General features: G+C 39.8%; 2 protein-coding genes and 1 long non-coding RNA gene across 9 annotated transcripts in view; 1 reads left to right on the top strand and 2 right to left on the bottom strand.

The window, feature by feature from the left end:
* Positions 1-1,258: 1,258 nt before the first annotated feature.
* On the bottom strand, positions 1,259-13,466 carry GRPEL2 (GrpE like 2, mitochondrial). Of its 4 annotated transcripts, XR_013166256.1 has the most exons (7): positions 13,336-13,466; positions 10,973-11,126; positions 9,596-9,677; positions 6,057-6,492; positions 4,394-4,479; positions 3,288-3,361; positions 2,086-2,108 (listed from the first exon to the last, which is right to left on the bottom strand). XR_013166256.1 is itself a non-coding variant. In XM_077137373.1 (4 exons), exons 1-4 carry the CDS (start codon positions 13,410-13,412, stop codon positions 6,128-6,130), a joined length of 678 nt encoding a protein of 225 aa, XP_076993488.1. In that variant the 5' UTR covers positions 13,413-13,466; the 3' UTR covers positions 3,643-6,127. The 4 variants fall into 4 exon arrangements, 1 of the variants encoding a protein (XP_076993488.1); XR_013166255.1 differs by lacking the exon at positions 2,086-2,108 and adding an exon at positions 1,259-1,587 and having other exon boundaries at positions 4,394-6,492; XR_013166254.1 differs by having other exon boundaries at positions 1,623-2,108; positions 4,394-6,492.
* A 101-nt stretch (positions 13,467-13,567) lies between these two features.
* Positions 13,568-26,089, top strand: part of LOC143663965 (uncharacterized) — a 48,022-nt gene continuing 35,500 nt past the window's right edge. For all 3 annotated transcript variants that reach the window (XR_013166253.1, XR_013166251.1, XR_013166252.1), the window contains exon 1: positions 13,568-13,615. This is a non-coding gene — a long non-coding RNA (uncharacterized LOC143663965). The remainder of the gene's footprint in view (positions 13,616-26,089) is intronic.
* AFAP1L1 (actin filament associated protein 1 like 1) overlaps positions 13,632-26,089 on the bottom strand; it is a 70,845-nt gene continuing 58,387 nt past the window's right edge. For both annotated transcript variants that reach the window (XM_077137369.1, XM_077137370.1), the window contains 3 exons: positions 24,887-25,065; positions 22,745-22,873; positions 13,632-19,034 (listed from right to left, as the gene is read on the bottom strand). In XM_077137369.1, coding sequence (XP_076993484.1) covers positions 19,011-19,034; positions 22,745-22,873; positions 24,887-25,065 — 332 coding nt within the window. In that variant the 3' untranslated portion in view covers positions 13,632-19,010. The remainder of the gene's footprint in view (positions 19,035-22,744; positions 22,874-24,886; positions 25,066-26,089) is intronic.

Below are 26,089 nucleotides of genomic sequence, written 5' to 3'. Positions count from 1 at the left end.
TAGCAGTTTCTTTCCAGCACGAGGCCCCCATTAGCTACATCTCTCCCCGGTCCCGCCTCCTGGATGCGGGTTCCTCATTCGCTGGCTCATCCCGGCTCCGGTGCAGGTGTGCGCGCCTGGGATTCTCAGCTTCAGGACCAGACCCAGCCGCGGCGAAATTGATAGAAAAAGAGCTGAAGCTATGAAGACCTCAGTTCAAGTCCAACCTCTTCGAGACTAGCTCTGTAATGTACCTTTTCGGCGTCACACAATTTCTTTTCTAAAACAATCTCAGCGCTACCTTGGTAGGTGGTTGTGATGATCACGTGAAATAAGGAATGTGAAACAGCTTTGCAATGTCTCCCAGTGCTAGAAATTGCTGACAAGCGTGCAGCTGGGGTTTCTGTTCAGATGCTGAAACAGTGAAAATCCTTCTGAGATTGCTGTTGTGTTTGCAGTTTCCATATATAGTTTATATCTCTACCTTCTGCTTATTAAAAAGCAAAAGAGAAGGGTTTCATCCACTCTGTTCTCAGAGGGGAGAAATGGTAAGAGAAGGGATAAGTTCCCATTTCCATCCTCTAAGAAAATAAGAGCAGTTCAGTGTGACCACTTTACCATGCTGGCTGTGCAGGACAGCTTCCCTTTGGCAGAAAACAAAGTTAGGGATGAGTTGCAGAGTAAATAAGGAAAAACCCTTATCCAAAAAATTTATCCAATCAGATTATGGCTAAGAGAAGAAACTAATGGGATTCAAAGAATAAAGTTTATAGCTGCGGTTCTAAACCAACTGCTTTGTGTATTCATATAAGAGGGTTTTTACTTTTTTGGCAATGTTTGCGGCAGAATGCCAAACTTTTATTTCCAAAGACCCATGATATTCTTATTTGCAAAGTTTTTAAACAAACTACCATTAAACACGTGTAAATCCTCTTATGTATTTTATCTGATTCTTGTAGTTTTTTGTGGGGGAAATCACATTTACTTCAAAATTGATTGACTCTGCTTGTAATTTTATGGGTTCTTGGTCACTCTTGAATCTCGAGTTCTACTTTCTTGTTAGGATGTTCTTCTAACCCTAGCAGCCCACTGAAAATGGAAGGTGTGAACACACCAGTTGTGGGAACTGTTCAAAAAAGCTGATAAATGGAAAAGCAAGGAGGCACAATTCTGGTGGTAGAGTGGCAAAGCAGTCAGCAAGGCTGAGTGAAGCAGGGTGACTATATCAGTTACCCATTGTTGCAGAAAAAAAAAAACAGCCCAAAACTTAGTGACTGAAAATAACAATTTATTTTGCACGAAAATGTGCCCTTTGGCAGGGCTTCGTGGAATCAGCACATCTCTGCTCCATGTTATGTCAACTGGGGCTACTACACTGTGGCCTGGAGGATGCACTTTCAAGTTGACTCACTTAGATGGCTGGTAAGATGGTGCTGTCAGCTAAAGCTCAGCCAGGGCTACGGGCCAGGCTCTCAGTTCCTCTTCACAGGCTGCTTTAGCTTCCTCTTGGCATGGTGGCTAGGTTCCAAGAGCCTCTCAGGACAGGAAATGGAGTCCACCAGTTTAAGGTTTGGGCCCAGAAACAGGTAGAGTCATTTCCACTGCATTCTGTTGGTCAAGCAATCACAAAGCCCACATTCAAAGACAGTGGACATAGACCCTACCTCTCATTATGAGAAATATCAAAGAATATTGGGGCCATGTTTTAATTCTGCCACAGTGATTCTGAGTATGGACTTGATGGACAAACTAGCAATAGGAATATGGGAAACAAGGAAGTGCAAACATGACTGGAAGAATCTTGAAAAGGCAAAGAGTAACTGTAGGAAATGGTGGTTCCAAAAAGGGCCATTCATTGAGAAGGCTGGGAATATGGAAGCCAGCTAAGGAGAATTCAAACAGCGAAATTCCCAAGCAGTGGGAAGTTGGGGAGAACATGAGGAAGCTGAAGGTTAGAACCAGGCTGTAAGCCAACAATCAGATTGGCAGGATGGTCAGGAGTCCAGCAGTACAAGTGCAGCAATCACACTGAGACAGGTTAGATAGGGAAGAAGAGGGCGAAGTGACCCTAACCACATAACAAAAAGTTCCTTTTGTTATACATACCCAGCCCTCACTCAGATTGGCATCTGAAAACCAAAGAAAAAGTGCAGCTGATCAATCCCTTATTAGCATAGCCAGAGGGAGAAGGACCTCTCCAAGTCCTTACATTACAAGGATCCTGACCTCAGACTGCTCTTCCTCCTATGGAAAATGCCCATGATCACCCCCTTCAAGCATGAACTTTTGCTACACATTGAAAGTTTTAAGTTGTAAACTCTGACTAGCCTCAATTCTCTCTTGCGGCAGAGACAAGAACCTTTACAGCATCAGCCCCTGGTCGGGGTCTAGACTTCTCAGAATTCTCGTGGCTCTCGGGTATCCAGCAGAGAATTCCCGGGGCTTACTGGTTTCCAGCAGAGAACTCCCGGGGTTCTTTGGCATTCAGCTTACTAAACTATTTGACTGTACACACTGACTAGTCCTTGAATTCTTTCCTGAGACTGGGTCAAAAACACTTACAGGACATTTGCACACCAATGTTTATAGCAGTGTTATTTACAATTGCAAAGAGATGGAAACAGCCAAAATGTCCATCAACAGACGAGTGGCTAAACAAACTGTGGTATATACATACGATGGAATATTATGCAGCTTTAAGACAAAATAAACTTATGAAGCATGTAATAACATGGATGGACCTAGAGAACATTATGCTGAGTGAGTCTAGCCAAAAACTAAAGGACAAATACGGTATGGTCCCACTGATGTGAACCGACATTCGAGAATAAACTTGGAATATGTCACTGGTAACAGAGTCCAGCAGGAGTTAGAAACAGGGTAAGATAATGGGTAATTGGAGCTGAAGGGATACAGACTGTGCAACAGGACTAGATACAAAAACTCAAAAAATGGACAGCACAATAATACCTAATTGTAAAGTAATCATGTTAAAACACTGAATGAAGCTGCATCTGAGCTATGGGTTTTTTTTTTGTCTGTTTGTTTGTTTGTCTTTTTCTTTTTCCTTTTTTTTACTATTATTATTTTTATTTTTTTCTCTATATTAACATTCTATATCTTTTTCTGTTGTTTTGCTAGTTCTTTTCCTAAATTGATGCAAATGTACTAAGAAATGATGATCATGCACCTATGTGATGATGTTAAGAATTATTGATTGCATATGTAGAATGGAATGATTTTTAAATGTTGGGTTAATTTCTTTTTTTTTCTTTAATAAAAACAAAAACAAAAACAAAAACACTTACAGTGCCAGCCTGTGGTTGAGACCTCGATTCCCCCAAGAACTCCCAGAGCTGTGTGGCTTCAACAGCAAAGACAACTAGAAGATACAAACACAGAAAGTGGCAATACAAGAGAGGAAGGAAGAAGCAGTGGCCTTGATCTAATACAAAGACATCAGAAAGGCCAGTCAAGGAGATAGAAAAACAGGCAAACTCTTAATACTGAGGCAGGGTCTGGAAAGCCTATACTGCACCCATGTTACTGGGCTGTGGTAAAATGTCAAGATAGGTCAAGAGTCAATGAAAAAACCAGAACAAGCCAATGTAAAATAAGAATCAAACAGGCAATGCACTCTAAATCTAAACACTCGAATCACAGTTAATTCAATTCAGCTTTTATTAAAGTAGTTTCTGAATATTACATTTCACCCTTAGTTTCCCCAATTTTGTTTTAGTGTTTAAGAACTTTTCTTCACTGAAATCATTTGTCAGGAAAAAGAGCATAAAGACTTATGCCAAACTGATCAATTTCTTTATGGCACTGAGGAAACATTGGTAAAAGGTTTATAGAATTTAAGTACTAAAACATAAGATCTCTTCTTCAAGCAAGCCAAAGCTTCCTTACATATAATCTGCATGCAACAATGCCTCTTCCCTTTACATTAAGATGAAAATAGTTAAGACCACTGACAACAATTGTTTTGCGCCTTCAGTCTGAAAATGTGGATTTCTGTGTTACGGTTTAAGAAACAAACACACACCAGAAAAACAAGTCGCTGTAATTGCCTAGGTTTTTTGTAATTAGTCCTCACTTAACCAATCTTGCCATCTCCCTAGACTTTAGACAGTATCCTGTTTTCCTATAAAAACAGGAAAAACAATGTATAAAAAATAAAGCACAATAAAAAATATGAGGGGTTCGGTTCCCGGTGTCTGCCCTTGCAAAAAAACAAACAAAAAATATGAGCGCCTACTATAGTAGGCAATTATATATTTCATTTACTTCTTACACCACTACTGTGAAAGGATATAACCATTTTACAGGTAAGCAAACAGGCTCAGAAAGGTGAAATGATTAGTGCCCACACAGAGGTGACTGAGTTCAGATTTGGATTCAAGTCTATGCTTACCAAGCCCAATCTCTTTCCTCCCTGAAACTCATCATCTTGAGATTCATACTGTTACAGCTCCATCTTCTAAATTTACACTTTTAAGTCTGCAAAATGAATTGATGAATAAAAGAATCTAAAATTATTCACAATCTACATGCAAAATCAGATGGAAAGAAAGGAATATTAGAAAATGCTTTAGATAATCAGAACATTCCTTACCTGAAGTTTTGAGTAATTACAATCCAAAGGTAATAACAGCTAGTAATCCAAGAACAAACCTGCATAATTAGCTCATTTTCTTGTTGTTACCATCTGCCAATCTCATAGGAATGAAAGCAGGAAGACAACTTCATACGGTGAAATTTGCTCACCAAATTAATAGTATGCACTCAGTGGAATGCAAAGAGAGTCTGGGTTTTAAAATCTTACGAATCTTTTGCTTACATTTTAAAAGCATGTTTTTACCTATTTTTTAAAGGATCTATATCTGGTGGTGATGGTAGAGGCTGTGGGGGGATGGCTTTAAATTAATCATCGATATGTGTATAGTGTTTTAGAACTACTTACATCTAAGAGATAACATCTGTCTGCTGTTTATATATTTGCATGTTCATTAAAGAACTGTCAAAGCTTAAATAATTGAATATCTAGTTGTTCCTTATTCAAGTCTTCAATGAAAATGAGATGAAAATTACTCTTCTAACTCACATTAAAATATCCATAGTTAACCTCCTTTCTAAACTTTGACAGATAAATCATTTCTTCACTAATTTGTGTATTAACACCAACTATAGCAAAACTGAAGAATCAGGAGAAAGCATAGAAACCTGGCATTTTTGTCCTGATTACCCTTCCCCATAATCTAAGAGCTAGGATAAGGCAAATTTGACAGAAGGGCAGAAGATTTTCGGTTGATGCTGAGAAGCTGTACGTAGAGTAACTACATACATACTTGGGTCATTAGCAATTAGTACTGCCTCAGTTCCCCTGAAGTGATTATATACCTTGGGAGGGAGAAAAAAATATTTAGAGGAAAACACAAAAGTTTCTTGGCCAGCCTTGCTTGAAAAGTGCTTGGACTTCTCTTGATATCTTGAGGCTCCCCTGCCTTCCCAAGTCTTACCTGGGCCTTTGGCCCTTGCAAATGGGAAGGAAGTGGGTATGGAACAATGACTCACAATGAGCAGGATAATGACACCTGCCTGTCAGTACTACAAGGAGGAAAGAAGGGTAAAAGGAAAATAATCCAAATGATCTACATGTACACTACTATAAAACTTTATCATCTATATACCCACATGTTGAACCATCCCTACCATCTCCTTAAATTTCCACAAAATACCAGCTCCTAGAAGCCAGCAATATTTACTCACACTCTGTTTAACTCTGCCTACTCACCCTTCACATCTTTTTATCAGCTAAATTGGAAGAATTCGTTGAAAATAAACATATACTTATTTCTACCTTTTAAAAAGATCTTGGATTGAGAGTCATCAGAGCACCAATTTAAAAATAATTTTGTTAAACATAGGAACACTTGTCACATTGTTCAAATGCCCAATGGCAAGAATTCTGATGAGACCAAATAGGTCACATTAAATCAATAGAACAGCTTAGAAATAAAGCCAATATGACTAAATCCAAAACAGATCACATGAAGTAGCTCATGTACAATACAAACCTAGTTTAATAAATAAAGGAAACACAGGTATGACTGCACTCTTGGAAAACACTCAGTCCCTGATGGCTCATTCACAATCTTCTCTGTGACTCCACTGCCACTTCCACCTGGGCAAGTCTAATGGTGCGGCCATGAAGTTTGTAGCCATCTTGCCTTACTAATGCAACAGTGCCAGGCTGCACCCCAACACCAGCTGGCACATGACAGATGAGTTCATGTTCATGGGGGTCATATTTGTCACCAATGGGTGTCATCTTCTCCAGGCCATGCTTGGCAAACACGCTTTTCAGCTTTGCTTCCAAAAGTGACAACCCTTGGAAGACCTTCTCCAAAGTAAGCTTCTGCTCCCCAGGCTCTCTTTCTCCAGAAATGCACTCTGTAGTCTTCTCCAAAATGTCTGCCACCTCCACCAAGTCCTTACAGAAATTCTGGATTCCTATAGAAAAACCAGACACTTACTGAACTGCTACAAGATAAAAATAAACCCAGTTGCTGAGAAATTCCATTATTCCCAATTTGAGACTTGATGTTTCTTACAGAAATGACATAAGGAATGTCATCACTGCAGGCAAGTCTGATGGCCTAACACCAGAGCTTCAGTTGGGTGGGTAAGGGTAAAGGACTTTGTTCATCAGGCTTTAATCCAGGAACAGGGACGTGTGCTGAAACATGCAGCCACCTTAACTGTACTCAGAGGTAAGAAGATTTATCTGCAGGTAAAACAATGAAAATGGTGATCCAGAAGAGATTTCCCAAACTTAGAGCCTGAATGAAAGGAAAAGATTCTGACAAAGATGGGATTCTACTTTTAACTTCTGGATGGCAGAGATCCCATTAAAGCTCCTTGAATAAAACAACTGGAACATGATTTGAGTTAATCCACCAGCACTCATAATGGATTTGGGGTGTTAAGGTAGTATGACAGGCTAGGAAGGGAAGAAATCCATAGAAAACAGGAGATCCAACTGAAGTAATCTAGGCATGAGATAGTGAGGGCCTGGTCTTGTGCAGGAGAGGCAGCAATAGAGAGGAAAGAATGAAACCAGGAGACATTTCCAGGGGATCATGGTTGGGGTCTGAACTATTTAGGGCATAAAGTAAAGAAGACACATGGGTCTACTTAGCTAGGAACCTGGAAAACTGATGCCACTTAAAGAGCCAGGCTAAAGAGGAATGAAATTTTTGAAGTGAGTTGAGGAATAGCGAGAGATGAGGCCAGAAGATCAGTATACAGTGGATGTGAAGTTCCACAAGATAACTTCCACCTCCCATTAGGGATGGCAATCATAAAATGCTACTGGCTATTAAAAGAGAATAGAGAAGAGTAGCCAAAGGCCTGAAAAGTATGCTAATAAGTTGGAACTACACCCTAGCATAAAAAATGATAAAGACCTATCAGAATATGAGAGGCATTCTCAAGTCTAATCAAAGGAAGGTAATAATCTAATAATTAGTTTTTGAAAGCTGTAAACTTTTGAAATGTGCATAAACACAGTACCTGACCTTTAGTCAAATCAGAAACGTTGCATGAGTTTCAGTAAATAGAAGTCTTAGGTTCACCTGTTTCAGAAGTTCTATCTCTGACTGTAATAGATGGTTGATATCTGCATAAATTCTTAGAGGAAAAAGGGTCATTGTGACCTGTTTAAGTGAAAGAGGGTACTGAGACAAAGCTATTCATAGAAAGAGGATAAGAGTCATCATGCTATATGTTTGGCTATATCCCTGAAAAAACATTCCACTTTTGTCCTACTTGCACACTCACTAAGCAATCGTCAATTTTCTAAGCATTTCTGGCCACCAGGAGGAAATGACCTTAGTAAATGATTCACATTGCATATCCTGTCAGACATATTTTATTCTTTGGATAATCTATCAGATTCTTTTGAGACTGGTTAATGTATTTGTTTCTAAGAATCTTATAATCCTTGAGAAAATGAATGTAAACCTGTTCCTAACTCAAAGCTGATAAACTCACCTACCCTTACCCCCTCTCACTGCTTCACTTGAAGAATTTGCCTCAGTAGGCAACATAACAGAAAGTCTTTCCCTATCATAGTTGGTCTTTTTGCTACAGAGATTCCTTAACTTTTTCAGTTAAGGGCCGTATAGTAAATATTTTAGGTTTTGTAGACCAAGAGGCAAAGTTAAGGATCTTATGTAGGTACCCATGTAATGAAAGAGAAAATAATCTACCACATTTTTTTTGACAAAAGTTAAAACTTTATTCATCGACAATGAAATTTAAACGTTATATGATTTTCATGTGTCATGAATTATTATTATTTTGATTTTTTTCCCTAACATTTAAAAAATATACAACCTATTCTCAGCTTATGGGCAGTACAAAAATTGGCAGCAGGCTTTGCCTTTAGGCTGTAGTTTGCAGACTCCTGCCATAGAGAGCTGGAAATAAAAGATCCGGAATACAGGTTGGGAGTTACAATTTAGGTGATAAAGGAAACCTGAAAACATGAGCTATACAGCACTGAGTGAAAAGCATGAGCTACAAAGCAGGACTGGACAGGTGGGAAAGAAGGAAATTCTACGCATAAATAGATAAAGCCAGAGAACAAGAAGTGGTATAATATATAAGGAAAGAAGATTAGGGGTCAGGAGACAATGTATCCAGGTCTACATCTGTCATCCAGTAACTATCAGCTCACTTGTAAAAGGTGAGGATTGAGCTAGATAAAATTAAATTGTGAATACAGCAGGCAATTAGAGATTTGCTCAGATTTTATCTCAGAATCTATGTTACCCAACTCAACCAACACTTTTACATGAGCACGTTTGGAACAATATGTGATGTATGTAGGGAAAAATTTGAGACCAAAAAGATTACTTTTTCCCCCTGCATGGGTGGCGAGGGGAATTGAACCTGGGTCTACGGGATGGCAGGTGAGAATTCTACCACTGAGCCAATGTCGCACCACCCGAAAAAGATTACTTTTAATGAAAAAATACATGTGGTTCTAGCACAGACTTAAGGGTTCTTTGGTTCTAGGGGAGGCTTTGTCTTTGAACTATGTTCTAACTGGGTAAATTGTAGTATACAGATGGTAATGTAAATGATTCTTTTTGATAGTAGTGAAAATTGTCTGGTGGAGATGCAGTTATTAATTGCCCTATGGATACAGACCAATTTTGCTTCTATTAAGCAAATTAATCTCAGTATTCCTGACTGCCTATGTGTCAGTTATTTGGATTCTTCTCTGAATATCTTAATGATTCACTCACTCACTAATGAGTCAAACAGAATTCTTTGTATAAGCACTAGAATGTCAACTATCATAACTATAAATGCTTGGAAAATAAACTGTATTAAGGTTTGGTAAAAATAAAAATATTTTAGCAATACCTTAGCTATGGTTGAATGGTTCACTTGACACTATTCCCAGTAAGTAGCACTGAAAGCCTACGGAATTGTAGACGGGTAGGGTAGGGATCAGAGAAGGACTATGCTCCATGTGAAGAACTGCTAATAAATGTCCTTAACTTAAAAGGTATTTAAATTTTACAGGGAATAAATCTCTCACCAAATATCTTGGCATCTTCTACACATCTTTGGGTTCGCCTCCTTATGTTTTCAGAATCTGCGACAGCTCTCTGGCATCTCACCTGAACATGAAATGCAAAGAATAATAAGAAAACAAATGCTTCTTATTGGCAGAAAATAATGTTTTTGCTCACTTTACAAATTTCAGTCGTGTTAATATGTTTACATATATATAAAAACCCAAGAGTTGGGTTTTAGCTATTCCAAATCCCCAGCTCAGGTAGGAACCTATTCATCAACATTCCAGCTAGGTAGCCATTTAGCTGGCTAGTTTTAAATCTTTGAAATAGGGTGCTATTCTTCTGAGAACTAGCTTTCTTTTTCACATTCAGCAAACACTGTCACTGTTCAACTTTGTTTCACTGAGATGAATTTCAGGACAACTGACAGGAAGTTTTAAAAGTACCAGCTATTGGAAGGCAGTAATTTTAGACTGTCTTAGACTTTTTCTCTTTCACGTTTCTCTGTTTCCTTCAATTGTTCTAAAACACACTTTCTAATCTTCTTACCATGCTGGGTGATTTTGCTTTGGAATTATTCTGTTTCTCTCAAAGTGTGACTGTCAACCCAGGAGTGTGCATACTATGTTAGATGTAGTCTGATCAGCAGAATATAGTATACTCAATAATCACCTCATTCACTCAACAAATATTTATTTTCAACTATATGCCAGGCACTGTATCTGCTGTAAAGTTGTCAAAGTGTCAGAATTCAAAGAATTATACTCTGGCTATATTATCTAGAGGCTATACATAGCCAGTGATTTTTTTTTTAAACTTCTACAGATCATTTTGCTTAGCATACCTAGCAAGAGAATGGAGGTGAGGTGAGGGGGTAAAGAGTCAACTAGAGTAGAGCTCTATGTAAGGGTTTTGTACTATTTTTGCAACTGTTCTGTAAATTTGAAATTATTTCAAAATAAAAAGTTTAAGCCAGAAAAAAGCCAAAAACAAAGCAAATAAAATCCAAGAACTGTACAACAGAGTGCAAATGATAGACTACAGTTATTATAATACTTTTTTCATCAACTGCAACAAAAATACCATACGCAAGCAAAATGTTAATAATAGGAAAACCGTATTTGTGTGTGTGTGTGTGAGAGGGGTATATAGGAACCGTACTCTCTGCATGATTTTTGTGTAAACCTACAACTGCTCTGATTAAAAAAAAGTTTAAGGAAAGAAGTCAATTAGAGAAATTAAATTTTAAAAACATAAAAAATTTTACTTGGATATTTAAACCAAAAAAAAGGGATGTGATACTTTGGATGGTTTGTATGGTGTGTGAGTGTATCTCAATAAAACTACATTAAAAAAAAAGGATGTGAAGAACAGAAAATATAAAATCGACTACTCACTGTTAAATCCTGGACTTCCTTCTCCAGTTTAACAGCTTTTAGCCGTAAGGCTCGTTCAGCCAGAGATGGCCCAAGCTCATCAGGAGGGTCCTCAGAGCTGCAGTCCTCACCAGCGGTCCTCTGGGTGGCAGTGCTAAAAGGACACAGCCATTCCCTAGAGTGCGTGTGTGTGGGGAGGTGGCACATAGTGAGAAAATGCATCATAAAAAGCCAAAGGTACAACAAGGTTTAGAGACCAGAATGTTGCTCAGATTGAATCACTAGAGAAATGCTTTCATTCACTTCAAGAGGCATTAACAATATGAATTCTTGTGAAGTGCTTAGTAAGTGCCAGATACTCGGTAGGATTTTACCTGACTCAGACCTTTCATCTCTCAATATCTGAAATAGATACTATCATCCTCATTTTACAGATGGAAAACTGAGGCTTAGATAGACTAAATGAGTTGCATAAGAGGACATAGCTAGTATCCTGTTGAACTAGGATACTGAGCACCAGGCAGTAGAAATAGCTAGAAGTGGGTACATAAAAAATCAGCCAAGAGGACACCAAGTAGAAATTCTAAAAAAACAAAGCCTCTCATTTTACAGGTGGGGAAAATGAATCCCAGGAAAGTGATTAATCAAATTGGAGTTAGGCCTAGAAAGTTTTTTTGATTGCAAACGAAAAAGCTTTTAGGGAAGAGAATATGTGTTGAGAAAGATATTATGAATTGGAAATTCACCTATATATAAAAATCAAGTCAATAAGATATTTGTAGGGGCTAGTTTATGGCAGATTCTGGACTGCAGCAGTGCTAACCTAGTTTAAGGAAGTTTCCATTATACCTCCTGGATTCTCATAATTTGATTCAAAGTAAAATAATAAAGTAAAACAATTGTGAGTACAAAAGCTCTATAAAACAGTTTGCACGAATTGGCATATATTGGAGAGTGGTCATGGAGGCAATACCTGAGTAAAGAATTTTTAAAGAGGGTAAGGAAGCCAGGTTCGTTTGCTGGTGCCTGCCCATGCAAAAGAAGACGACGACAAAAAAAAAAGAGGGTAAAGGAGGAGTTTGCTTTAAGAAAAGGAAGAACATTCTGGGCAGAGGGAACAGCCAATATAAAAAGGTGTGGGTGAAGTAATTTTCATCTCCCAGATTTTCCAGCCAGTCCTGAATTTAAATACTATGATTTGGTGTCAGTTTACATATTGTTCCAAATATATGATCATCATAGATCCAGGGCAAATTATACAGGATGAAATACCTCCTTCCCCCTACACACCAGAAACAACATTTATCAAATTGAAAGCAGATCAAGATATACTCAGGGGCAGTTTAAAGTGAAAATTATTTAAGAGATGGGAATTCCTTGGCCTATGGAACTGAACTTATGCCTGAAGGGGGGATTTTTTCAGAAGGAACCACTTCTCTTCTGGTCACTTCTCTAAAACACCAGCTACTAAAAGTACTTAACCAAAAAAACCCACACCCATTTAACTGTTGATTAAAACAAAACAAAATAAACGCAACAGATCTACATCATGAATGCAATCTCTCAAGCAGGTGCTGGGGATTTCCCGCACCCCTGGAGCTTAATTTACATTTCCGAGGTTCGACCCCATCTGACACAACCACTTTCAATCTCTTTACCCGGAAGAAATAGCACCTGACAATAATTAACAACACTTACTAATCAAAAGCACCGATTCTAGAGCTCAGACTGGTTTCCAACCCGGTCTCTACCACTTTCCGAGTGTTTGTTTGGAAAAGGTACTCAACTTTTCTAAACCTGTTTCTTCAATTATTCAACTTCGAATAATAAAAGAACTACTTTTGGTTCAGCAATCGGCTTGGTAAGCTATCAGTAAAAGCTAATGCTGCCGAAGATAAAGGCAGCAAGAGGAACTTCATAGATTCCCGAAAGCAGGTAGAAATACCATTTGGAGAGACCAAGTCCCGACGCCCTCCTTTCAACGACAAAGTGCTGTGTGGGTAAGGGGAAGAGACTGACCACGGCATAGAGGGAGTCAAGGAACAGAACCCAAATTTACCCGCAGACACTACAGAGGAGAAGGGGCCGGGAGAGAGAGAAACATCCCTACCTAATTCAATCGATGCTTGAGGGTGAAGAGACTTCTCACCTCTGGGGATATGACCTCAGATTTTCCCAACTTCCTCGCCCTGCGACTGAGTCATGACCTCAGTTTCCCTCTCTGCAAAATGGGACGGTGAGCAGCCGGTCCCAGCAGCCGAGGGACTTGATGGATTCTTTCGTCTGTGCTAAGATATAACCCTCATTCTCTAGCCCATATACACCTCGTCAGCTCGTCGGACCGCACTGTCCTCATGTCCCTGATCCCCGACCTGCTCGCTTACCTGCCATAGAACGCGGCAGTCGAATCCAGAAGGCTCTGCACCCGGAGCCGGGCCGCCCATAAGGACCGAGCAGCCATGTTCCCGACCTTGGCTGACGGAGGCAGCGCACGCGCACTTGCGCCAAGTGAGGGAACGCGCCTGCTTGAAAAACCACGCCTCCCGGCAGCCCTCGCGGGCGTTTCCCTACTCCGGCTTCCGGTTGAGTAGCGATACTTCCGCTCTGCGGTCTGAGAGTGTGAAGCCTGTTAAGAGGACCGTGGCCTTGTGCTCGGCGTTGGAGGTACTGTCACGAGTAAGCGGGTTACTGTTGTCCCTCATGGAGTTTATATGAAGTTATAAACAATAAATAAATGCAACACGATGTCAGGTAAAGGTATGACGTGATTAAAGTTGAGAGGTATGGTTTTGAAAGCCGAGAATACAAACATGGCTGAATCTGGTGAGTTTTCTGAAAGAAAGTGAAATTTGAACTGAGAGCTGAAGAATGAGTAGGTGAAGAGAGGAGGAAAATGGTTCAGATGGGGAGAAACAGCATCTACAAATCATCCTCTCTTCATCTACTCATTCAGTAAAGGACAGTAGTGTAGGAAGGGGCGGGGGCAACCACGTGAGGGATTAAAAAATTCGCAGCCTGAAACTATGCCTTTCGACTTCCCCCATCTCATCACTTTTTTTACTTTATATTTAAAGATGATGTGTAGTGTCTTGTACCTTCTCAGAACGTTAGGTTCCATTAATGCAGATTTTTTTGTCTGTTCAGTCCTGATGAACAGTGCTCTAATGTAGTAAGTGTTCAAATTTTTTATTAAATGAAGTAAACCTTACTCTAATTGCAGTGGGGCCTGCGATAAACCCTTTACATGTTTAAAGGTCACTTTAGCTGCCGTGAGGACATAGCAGAATGTCAGAAGAGAAGCGGGAGACAGAAATTATTGCAATAACTGAGGCAGAAGAGTGCTGTATTTTGTCCTGGGGTCGCCATGACAGAAACCTCTGTTTAACCACCCTGTCCAAAGTAGCTGTGCCCAGCACACTTTTTGTTTTCTCTTACTATTTTGTTTTTTTACCCCCAGCTATAGTGTGAGCTTCATGAGAGTGTCTGTCTTCACAGCTGTGATTTCTGGCATCTAATACACATTTCATGAGCACATAGTAGGTCCTCAATATCTATTGAATGAATTCATGAAGTAGGGTGGTATCAGTGGAGATGGGAAGAAGTGGATGAATTTTAGATTAAGGATGGAAAGCTGAGAGGATTTGGAATCTGACTGCTGATTGGGTTCCAGGAAACTTGCAGTTGCAGGCTTAAGGTTTGTGTTGGCTTGAATTTGTGGCCCCCAGAAAAGCCATGTCCTTTAATCCTCATTCAATATTGCTGGCTGGGAGCTTTTTGATTGTTCCCATGGAGATGTGATCCACCCAGTTGTGGGTAACTTGATTAGATGGCTTCCATGGACTTGTGACTCTGCCCATTCCAGGTGGGTCTTGCTTAGTTTACTGGAATCCTTTAAAAGAGGAAACATTTTGGCGAGTCCCATTTTAAAGTGAGGAGAACCATGAGAGCCCATGCAGCCAGAGACTTTTGGAGATGAAGAAGGAAAATGCCCCCTGGGGAACTTCATGAAACAAGAAGCTGGGACAGAAAACTAGCAGACACCTCCATGTTCATCATGTGCCTTTCCAGTTGAGACAGAAATACTGAAAGTATCTTTCCCTGGATGTCTTAGATTGGATATTTTTCTAGCCTTGCTTTAATTTGGACATTTTCACAACTTTAGAACTATAAACTTGTAACTTAATAAATTCCCGTTTTAAAAATCCGTTGTTTCTGGTATATCACATTCTGGTGGCTAGCAAACTAGAACAAGATTGAAAACCATTTTTTCTTTCAAAGAATAGAAAGTCGGTGATTTCAGCCTCTGATTCTTCACCATAGCATGGTTTCCTTGTACAGTAGTTATTTGGGTCACAATCTATTCTGCTTGCCTTTGAGTTCTATGAGGATAGAACTAGTCTTGCATCTTTATATTCCATCCAAGGTCTAGCTCAAATGTCTTATAACTAATACCTTGTTTCCTTTTGGCACTTTCAGAAGAGCCGTATGATTTAAGAGGGATTTTAATCCCCTTTTACATATGAGGAAATTGAAGCTCAAACAGATTGGTGAGCCTGCTCTAGGTACCCCACTGAGGATCCAATAACACCAGAATTCTGACAGTTCACTTGACAGTGTTGGAAAGGATGGGGTTTCAAGCCCTTCTCAGACTTGTGAGCCTGTACTTTGAAAAAACACAACTAAACAAGGCATTTTCACAAGCAAGAGAGGCATCCATGCTCTAGCCATTTTGCTTACATTTGCCTTAGCTGCCAAACTTAACTGTACTGCATACATGTATTCATTCTTCTTATTTCTTAAGTTCTAATGTGCTTCTTGATATTGGAGTGGTAAGGGGAGGGGAAATACATGGATGGAATAGAGTTTTGGAATTAAGAGTAAAGCCTCTTAGAGTCCAACTCTTGTATTTAAGTGTTGACTCTACCACTTTCTAACTGCAAACTTGGGAAGTTAGCTCACTTTTCTGAGCTTTCATTTCCTGGACTGTGAAAAATGGGCTAATCATAGAATGTATCTCACAGGGTTTTAATGAAGAATAAAGGGATAATGCCTGGAAAGGGATTGTTAGCACCAGGATCAGCTATATATTTTACATGGCCCTATGCAAAATGAAAATGCAGAGTCCTTTAATCAGAAATTATTAAGAGGGTAATAGCAAAGCATAATCAAACACAGGGACCTTCTAAGCGTGAAGCTCTGGATGACTGCAAAGGCCTATGAAGCTGGCTCTGGCTAGCATGGTGCTTGACACATGATGAACACTTAGCAAATTTTAATTATTAAGTATCTAGTCAAATGTTAATTATTGAACTCTCTCAAGGAGTCCAATATTTATTGATGGAGACTGGAGGCAACTACCTGAAACTGTTGAGCTCTGTTCTACAGCCTTGATTCTTAAAGATGAATGTATAAAGATACAACTTTTACAATGTGACTGTGTGATTATGAAAACCTTGTGTTTAATGCTCCTCTTATCCAGGGTATGGATGGATGAGTAAAAAGATATGGATAAAATAAATAAATTATGGGGGGACAAAGGGTAAAATAAATTGGGTAGATGGAAATACCAGTGGTCAAAGGGTAAGGGGTACGGTATGTATGAGTTTTTGCTTTTATTTCTTTTTCTGGAGATGTTCAAAAAATGATCATGGTGATGAATACACAACTATGTGATGATACTCTGAGCCACTGATTGTACACCATGTATGGAATGTGTATGAAGATTTCTCAATAAAAACATTTTTAAAAAATCTATTGGTGGAAAAAGACACATATCTAGACAACTGCCTGAGGAAGAATGTGACATACACTGAAGACATAGTTGGATTGCTGGGTGCCATTCTAGGATCCACATTTTAAAAAGGAACACTGACAATCCAGAGTATATGGATTCCTTTGTCATTGAAGATATCAGGTGGAATCTGTATGAAAATTAGTAGACTTTGGACTGACTGCCTTTTAGTTCTTGGTAGTTGTAATTACCATGTGAAAGTCATGTCTTTAGGGGAGAGAACATAGGCATCTGAATCAGACAGTTCTTGTCTAGTCAATGATAATAGCCAGTATCACCTGTACAGTTGTTTCTCACATTTCTCATTGAATCCCCCCAAGTCTTTGGAGGAAGGTACAATTGTTAATTCTGTTTTCACAGATAAGGAAAGCCAGATTCAGATGTCAAAGGACTTTTCCAAGGTCATCCAGCTATGACAGAGGTAGAGTTCAAACCCAACCTCATTTGGATACAGACTTTGTCACTGTGCTGGTTTGAGGCTATTATATACCCCAGAAAAGCCATGTTATTTTTCCTAGTCCAATCTTGTGGGGACAGACTTATTGTTTGGGTAGGATCTTTTCAATTAAATTGTTTCCATGGAGATGTGTCTCCACCCATTCAAATTGGTTCTTAATCTGCTTACTGGAGTCCTTTATGAGGGAACCATTTTGAAAAAGCTCAGAGCCAACACAGAAAGAGGTTTGGAGATGCAGAAGGAAAATGCCCTTGGGGAAGCTGTTTGAAATCAGAAGCCAAAAAACAGCAGACACTAGCCACGTGCCTTCCCAGCTGACAGAGGTGTTCCAGATGCCATCACTCTTTCTTGAGTCAAGATATCTTTTTCTGGATGCCTTAGTTTGGACATTTTTATGGCCTTAGATCTGTAAACCTGTAAACTTGTTAGCTTTATAAAAGCTGACCCATTTTTGGTACATTGCATTCCAGCAGCATTAGCAAACTAAAACAACCACTGACCAGTTGGATGATTTGGTTAGGATATCTTCCCTACTTTAGTTTCCAGTTACTTCAGAGGGTGGAAATGTATGGGTCGGGTAAAGTATTTAAAACCTTTTTAAGGTGGGGTAAAGTATGTAAAGCTTCTAGCAAAGCGTCCAGAGGTTAGCCTGGGACTTCCCTTCTCTCCCCTTCACTATTTAACATCTGTGTTTTTAGTTAAATGATTTTACCTTTATTGGAGGGAAATGTGTTAAAGACCCATAAAGTGCATACAGTATTAAGCCAGTAGTGAGTGGCACAGTACACAAGACTGCCCAGAACTTGAGATCCTTGCTGTCCCTTATAAAAGTATCAAGTATTTATAAAGGGCTTAAAACCCATGTGGCAGAAATGAGCCACTACCCTTTTGGTTTCCCCTGCTAATTTTACTTTGTAGCAGATATGGAAGGGCAGACTGGTGGGCTTCCAAGTACAAGAAGAAGACTCAATCACAATAAAGACCTAAAGAGTCACATGGATTTCTAACCACAGCCCCAAGAGGCTGAACATCATATAAAAAAAGGTTAAAGGGCTTCACTGACAGCAAATGACCCCCACCTTATGATGCCTGCAATAGCCTGTGGACTTTAGAAATTCATGCTCCTGCCAGTGTCACTGAAAGCTTAAAATATGTCACTTCCTCAACCTATCCTAGCCTGCGGCACACTTAGAAATCACTAATATTTGGAAGATTCCAATAACTGCACTCTGGTTATGAGGAATGATGAAGAATGACTGTAGAATTTGGATGTTTTCTTTGGCTTTTGTTCACCTTTAAACAGGTAGGGAGAATTCTATTGAATTTTAAGCCTATTTGTCTTACCCACAAGTTGTCAGTTATGTACAACATGAATCTAATTGGCAAAAGTGTGATCAGATGACCATCTTATCTCTTTACACTGCAGCACCGATGCTTTAGCATTACCTTTCTCTGCCAAAGGAAGGGGAATGTGATGTATGGGTGGAATGGCTTAGTCACAGGTGCTTTCATTTGTCCTTTAGAAAGGAAGGCAAAGACATCTAACAAAACCTTTGCAACTGTGCACAACACTGTCTTCCCCAACCCCATTTTCCACCCTCTAAAAAGTCATAAGGATGTCCTCCATTTCCCTCTTCCCACCCCATATATCCCCCCAAATCATGCAGACTGTAATGGTTGGTCTTTTGGGTTCCCCGGAGAATGGAGGGCTACTTCCAGTCTTTTCCTGATGTCTCCTGGTGGAAGAAAGCATTTCTGCTTTAGATGAACAAGTTGACATTTCCTTGGAGATGAAATTTTCATCCTCTTTTTTAGGTCTTCTTCATTTCCCATTCCTGAAGTACAGAAAGACAAGTCAGATTGGTTTTGTTGACTATTAAGTATGACTTGTAAAAACATGAAAAAATGTTTTCACTGCACTTAATTATATAAAGACCTCCACGGGCCAGGTTAGAGAGCTGTAGGTACTTTCCACACTTTCTTTTTGTAACCTTGGTTAAGTCACTTCTCCACTCTGGTCCTCATCTAGAAGGGGGCTCAGGGATCACACAGTTTTTATTCCTCAGATAAGGAAACTGAAGCTCCAAGAGGGTAGGGCAGTGGGGACTGCATTTGGCTCCAGTGCTATTTCATAGGAACTTGGGATGAGATTGGAGGCTTATGAAAGGGAAACCAAAACAGTTTGGTAAGGAAGGGTGTGGGCAGGCACTCCGGGGCTGCCTACAAGTTTAACCTAGAGGGATACTGAAGTTGTGGCCAATGGTAAATGGCTTTTAAACAGTGCAGGAGGTTACCAGCCAGCCCTGGAGGTGATGGTGTGAACCAGGGTGATGGGTGGAAAATTCTTAGTAGGAGGATCCTCCACTCCCAACTTGCTCTTCTTCTAGACTTCATTCACCTGCAGTTGTTCAGAATGATGGCCTCAGCGTCACTCTTGATTCCTTTCTTTACCTCATTGTACACATCTTCAGCAAATCCTTTGACTCTATTTCCAAAACTAGCCATTTCTTGTCACCTCCATAAATAAACCCTTTTTATTTCTCATCTAGATTACTATAGTAGCCTTCTAACTGGTCTCTCTTGTCCCTTCAGTCATTCTCAATATAGCCTGAATGGTCTTTTTAAAATATAATTTATATCCAATAACCCCTTCCTCAAAACTTTCCAGTTACTTTCCATTATGTTACAGCAAAATCCAAAGTTCCTCCAATGGCCTATAAGGTTTTAGGTGAAAGATGGGCATACTACAGCCCACAGGCCAAATCTGGCCTACTGCCTATTATGATCTATCAGCTAAGAAATATTTTTACATTTTTAAATGTTTGGAAAAAATTAAAAGAAGAACGATATTTTGTGATGTGAAAATGATACAAAATTCAAATTTCAGTGTCCATGAATAAAATTTTTCTGGGACACAGCCATGTTCATTATTTACATATTATTCATAGCTGTTTTTGTGCCATGATGGCAGAATTAAATGGCTGTGAAAGAGACCACATGGTCCATAAAGGTTAAAATATTTACTATCTGGTCCCTTACAGAAAACATCTGGTCTAGATGATATGGCCCTCTGGCTGTTTATGTGTCTGATCTCATCTTTTAATGCTCACCCTTTTGCTTTTTCTGCAAAAATCACTCAGATCTTCTTGGTGTTCCTTGAACATGCCAAGCTCTTTCCCACCTTATGGATTTGGCACTTGCTCTTCTCTCTCCCTGGACTATCCTTCCCTCGTATACCCACAAGACTCACACCCTCTCAGTATTCAGGTCTCTGCATATCTGTAACTTCCTTAGAAAGGTCTTTCTTGTTACAGTAATAAAAACAGTGCCTCTACTCCTCACCCACTCTCCCCTTACCCTGCTTTATTTTTCTTCAAAGTTCTTATTGCCCTCTGACAGTATAGTCTTTATTTTGTATTTATTTGCAGTCTTGTCTTCCCAATTAGAAGATAAGCTCCATGAGTTCATGGAGTGGCTGTTTTGTTCTCTGCTATGTAATAAGAACCTAGAACAAGGCTTTACACACAGTAGATAAGAAATATTTCTTGAGTGACTGACTGACTGATGGAAAGAATAAAGCCTTTTCCTTCTTTGGCTCTAAAAGTCAACAATACCAACTTGAGGATTCAGTGCAGCCTAGATGCAGTGTCCTGCAAAGAGCCCTGAATTTTAAACCACTTGAGGCTGGTGTGATCCCAGACAGATTGGCAAGCATTCCTAAAGCAATGTTGACATGAAAGTAATGAACAGCTGTCCTTTAAATGTAATCTAACATGCAATTCCAAGTCATGAACTAAATGATCAGGCCCTGCTTACCTCTTCACTCTCCAACTCATTCCTCTCTCTCTCTCACTCACTGGGCCCCAACTTGTTCCATTCACTTTTCTACTCACTATGCTCCAGACACTCTGGCTTCCCGTTCTGTCTGTCAGGCACTTTTGAGAGCCTTTGCATTTCTTTACACTGGAATGCTTTTGCCTCCAATTTTTTTATGGTTTGTGTTTCTTGACATTCATGTCTCTTGTTAGAAAGGCTTTCCCTAACCTGTCTATTGCTATAACCCTGCTCTCAGTCATTCATTATTGTTATCTCTTCTTTGTAGTATGTGTCATTTTCTGAAATTATCTTATATATTAGTTGGGTGCTTATGTATTACCTTTCTCCCTTCATTAGGATGGGAGCTCCCCGAGAGCCAGGACTTTGTCTGGCTTGCTCACTGCTCTGTTCTACCAGTTGAACTTCAGTCTCTCTCCGTGTGAAATGGGCTTATAATGCCTCTTTACTCCACTGCTGTAAAGATTAAGTGGCAAAATATATTCAAAGTGTTTAGCAAAGTGCCTGGAATTTAGCAGATGTTCAATATGTATTTCTTGAATAAATGAATGAAATTGTCCATAATTTCAAACAGGATGTCTGCCCCCACACACTTTGTTTTAACCTAATAAAGCTGAATTTTATGTTTTATTTTAAAAAAGAGATTATTCTTTGAAAACTCACTGGTTTCTTTTCTTAGCCTGATATTTAGGTCCTCCTATATCAAACTGTCTTTCTAGTCTCACTCCCACCAATTTTTCAGACACTCTGTGCTGCTGCTAGACTGGTCTCAATGTCAACTTCAGCAAAGGATTACTGAGAAACTCTGTTACACCAGGCATTTTTATTTTGGGTCTATACCCCCTTATCTACCTTTCTGAAATCCAGAAGGCTCTGAAACCAAAATTGTTTCTCCTAAGTTCTGGCACAAACCTGATTTGAACTAATGTGAGGTTGTTTATAATCGTTATCCCGTGTGGTATGACTATTCCCATGTCTTGCTGTAGAAATACTTTACATGTTTGCTAAGAGGGTACTGCTTGAGAACTCGTTGGGATGTTTTATCATATACAGTATATGTACCACATTACCTTTCTAAAATCCAAAAAGTTGGCCCCAAGAGTTTCAGAGAAGGGACTGTAGATCTGTAATGATGACTGTGCCCTGGGCTTAGGACTAGAAGAGAGGTTTGCTTCTCAGCTCTCTGAATACCATCCTGCATAGCCTTGGGCAAGTCCCTTTACACCTGAGCCTCAGTTTCCTCACCTATAAAATGGGGCATTTTGGGGCTCAAAACATATTGTAAACTCAGAAACGAGCTGTTAAAAGTATTGTTCATAAAGAGTAAACAGAAGGATAATGAGGAGTTACTGCTTACAGGGTACAGAATTCCTGTGCTGGCTGATGAAAAACTTTTTGTAACGGAAGTTGGTGATGGTAGCACAACATTGTAAAAGTAATTTATGCCACTGAATTGAAAATTTTAAAATGATTACAATGGAAAATTGTATGTTCTATATATATGTTGCTACAATGAAAAAAAAATGAGTAAATAGGTTCTAAACGAGATTTTAGGGTCTTTCCTTTTGGGCAAAGTTCATGAATTTGAATGCATGGATGTTTGGGCAATTCTCTGTTGTTCTCAATAGCTGCGTTTTTAGTTCTTGGTGAGGTTCCATATAAAAGAGGCTGCCAGATATCTGAATTTTGATTAGGTGAGCTATTGCTGTACCTTGGCTTTCTGTAGCACCCTTCCTTGGTTGGAGGTTACTATGGATGGGCTCCTCTTCCTCAGCTCAGAAACACAGTTGACAGGGAGAGGTTGCTCTGGAGCATTGTTTTGGGGTTTATTTGCAGTTTCCTGTTAATGGCAAGAAACAGTTACATAGGTAACATCTAGTGTTGGCTGTCTATACCCAATCAACCCTCAAACAAAAGAGGGCATTTTTTTTTTAAATGAAAGTCACAATGCTTTAAAATGAAAGGGTGAGGGGATGATGATATTTCAAGGTCTTGGAATAAAGATAATGACATCTGAAATTACTCAACCTTCATTGAGGCTTTGCATAGAATAGCTCAATTAATATTGCCAAGTCTATGAAGTAGGTACTATTATTAGTCATCCTTTTTACAGATGAGGAAATTGAAGCCTAGAGAAGTCAAGTCATGTGCTCAAGGCCACACAGCTGGTAATCGAGAAACCTAAGATTCAAGCCCCACAGCCACCTCTGTTAACCTCTGTGCTGTTTTCCTTCTCATTTTCTACACTGTCTTTATCTCTTAAATTTTCCAGACAATTGCTTAGTACTTTATTGGATATGTAGTTCCTTAAGTATGATATCTTAATAGCTGAGGCTGTGGGAAATTTAGAGAAGACTACTTTTTAGCTGTAAAGGATGTCAAAAGGATCAAATGTGGAAAGAAGAGTACTCTGGAATGGGAATATTAGGTGGAGGACTCTGCTGGGATGAGAGAATCCCGCCCCTGGTTCTCCACCAACCCTCTGTGGCCTGCGAAGTTGCTTTGTCCCTGGCCCTCATGTTCTCATTTGTAAAATGAGGTAGGAAATGCTCCTTGGAGTGGAAGTGTTGGCATAAGAAACGGTGTTGGCTTCAGAGTCACCGGGTGTGGTTTGACCTGGCAGGGTGACATTGGACAACAATAATAATACAGTTCCCAATGACAACTGATACTAGTCAAACCTGTTATTTTTGTCTCTGTTTCATTTCCTTGTCCAAAAGCAGGGATAGTGTTTATTCATTTGACAAATATTAATTGCATGCCTACTATTTTTCAGATTCTTTAAAGGGCTAGGGATGTAGTGGTAAAACAGAGCCCAATTCTTCATCAAAATACAGCCTAGTTGGGGAGATAGACATTAGACAAGTAAAGACACAAATACATATGTATTAGAGAAATTGTGGTTAACTGAAATGAAGAAGAATAATAGAGCTGTTGCTAACTGGGGGGTTGTCAACTGGGGGTGATTTGCTCTTCCAGGGGACATTTGATAATGTCTGGAGATATTTTTGGTTGTCATAACTGAGAGTGTGGGATGCTACTGACATCTAATGGGTAGAGGCTACAGATACTGCTAAAGGTCCAACAAGTGGGATAGTCCCCCACAAACAAAATGCCTAAAGTATTCAGGTTAAGAAACCCTATTTTAGATTGAGGTCAGGGAAGTCTTCTTTAAGGAAATCCTATTCAAGCTGAGAGTTTCTACATTGCTGGGTTAATATGTGAGTTAGAGTGAAGGATGCCAAGCCCTGATTATGGGGCCTGGTACACAGAATCCCAGGAGAGGGCATGAACCATGGTGGCTAAAAGCAGGGTTCTGGAGTCAGACTTTCTAGACTTGGAATCCTGTCTCCTACTTAACTGAGTGACCTGAGTGAGTCATTTAACATCTCCAAATCTCAAGTTTCCTTGTTTGTCAAATGGGGTTGATACACACAGAACCACTTTATAGGACTGCTGTGAAGACAGTGTGAGATGAAATGCTGTACTAGCTTATGGTGAATGGTCAGTACAAGTTTGTTATTCCTATTCAACATATTATAGCTATTATAATTGATAACTTGAAGCCACTTCTGAGATCATCTTCAGGATAAAAAGTCAAATAGTGTTATTGCTTGTGGAGAGAACATAGGCTAGAGAATCAACAGAACTTGCTCAAGAGTCTGCCTGCTAGCTGTGTCAACTGTGGCATGTCTTCTCACTTCTTTGGACCTCAGTTTTCTCATCTGTAAATGAACATAACTCCACCCTCCAAAAATTATCATGAATAAAAGCTGTTGTGGGAGGCGATTAAGGAGTAGCTGACCCGCAACCCGCTCCGCCCCGGCCCCGGCATAGAAAGAGGTAGACTCACCCCACTCTTGCTGGTCACAGAGAGCCCCAGAGCTGGGCCCCCCGCCAGCGACTGCTGCAAGCGTTCCTTCACAGCCACAAGCCGTAGCTCCAGGTCGATTCGGTGCTCCTCTTTTGCCCGACACTGAGCTTCCAGGGTAGCGACAGCTTCCTCCAGAACCTTTAACTTTGCTCCTGTTTCTGGAAACACCACGGAGAAGCAGATATGCCTGGCCTGAAGAGTCAAGGAGTCTGGCAGGGCCTCAGGCCCTTTTTACCCCTCCTGGAAGGCCTTTCCAGTCCCTCAGTCTTGGTTAAGAGACAGACTTCAGGCCTGAGAGTCTAACTCCATGTTGAGGGTTTATTTGTTACCTGCACAGTATCCATTTCCCCATTTTCTAGAAACACTACCCTGGTTTTCCACTGGGAAGCTACCTAGTCACTCTTATTCCAGTTTGGGTGGGAATGACTCACATCTAGGTCAAGGGGTTGGCACATAATTTAGACTTTGCCAATAATCAAATTTCATCTTCTGGTCACAGTGACTAGTTTAGGGTTAAAAGTTGGTCTAATCAAAGTGAATCCTGAGGCTTTTGTTGGGCCATTGGAAAGAGAAGCTTTCTCTGCTGGGGTGGCTGAGAGGATTGGGTGAGGGCTGGAGCTATGCAGCCATTCTGTCACCACATAGGAGAAGAAAGAAACCAGCATAAAGGCAAGAAGAAACAACAGTACAGAAATAAACTTCCCATGACATGATATAAGTTCCTGGGTCTTGTTATATCTGATTTTTCAGTTACATTTTTCTTCTTTGCATTTCTAAGCCAACTTGATTTTGGTTTCTGTTACTTGTAATTAAGAGTCATAACATGATGCTTTACACAGACCAGGGGTTCCTTCTAGAATTTTGCTGCTTATTTGTTTTAATCCAACAAACTTGTTTTAGTACCTTTCTTGTATCAAGTGCCATGTTGATGGGTTTAAAAAATGAATCAATCCCATTGTTTGCCCTGAGGGAGGCTGTACTGGAGGGTTTTCCAGTGATGGTGAATTCTTTGTATTCAATCATTCATTCAATAAATATTAACTGCCTAATATGTACTAGGCAGTGTTCTGGCGAACAAAACAGGTAAAGACCCTTGCCCTTATAGAGTTTATAATCGAATGTGTGTATGCATGTGTATGTGAGACAAACAATAAATAAAAATAATAAATATAATAAACAAAT

The sequence above is a fragment of the Tamandua tetradactyla genome, chromosome 20, assembly GCF_023851605.1.
Source record: "Tamandua tetradactyla isolate mTamTet1 chromosome 20, mTamTet1.pri, whole genome shotgun sequence".
Lineage (NCBI taxonomy): Eukaryota > Metazoa > Chordata > Mammalia > Pilosa > Myrmecophagidae > Tamandua > Tamandua tetradactyla.
This window is presented reverse-complemented; position numbering and strand designations above follow the sequence as displayed.

What these genes read in the sequence shown, in the direction of transcription:
- GRPEL2 (XM_077137373.1), bottom strand. Translation starts at nt 13,412, where the DNA reads ATGGCTGCTCGGTCCTTATGGGCGGCCCGGCTCCGGGTGCAGAGCCTT. An exon ending in ACTGCCGCGTTCTATGGCAG is followed by an intron (nt 11,127 to 13,335) that starts GTAAGCGAGCAG and finishes CACGCACTCTAG; the next exon opens with GGAATGGCTGTGTCCTTTTA. An exon ending in AGGAAGTCCAGGATTTAACA is followed by an intron (nt 9,678 to 10,972) that starts GTGAGTAGTCGA and finishes TTTCATGTTCAG; the next exon opens with GTGAGATGCCAGAGAGCTGT.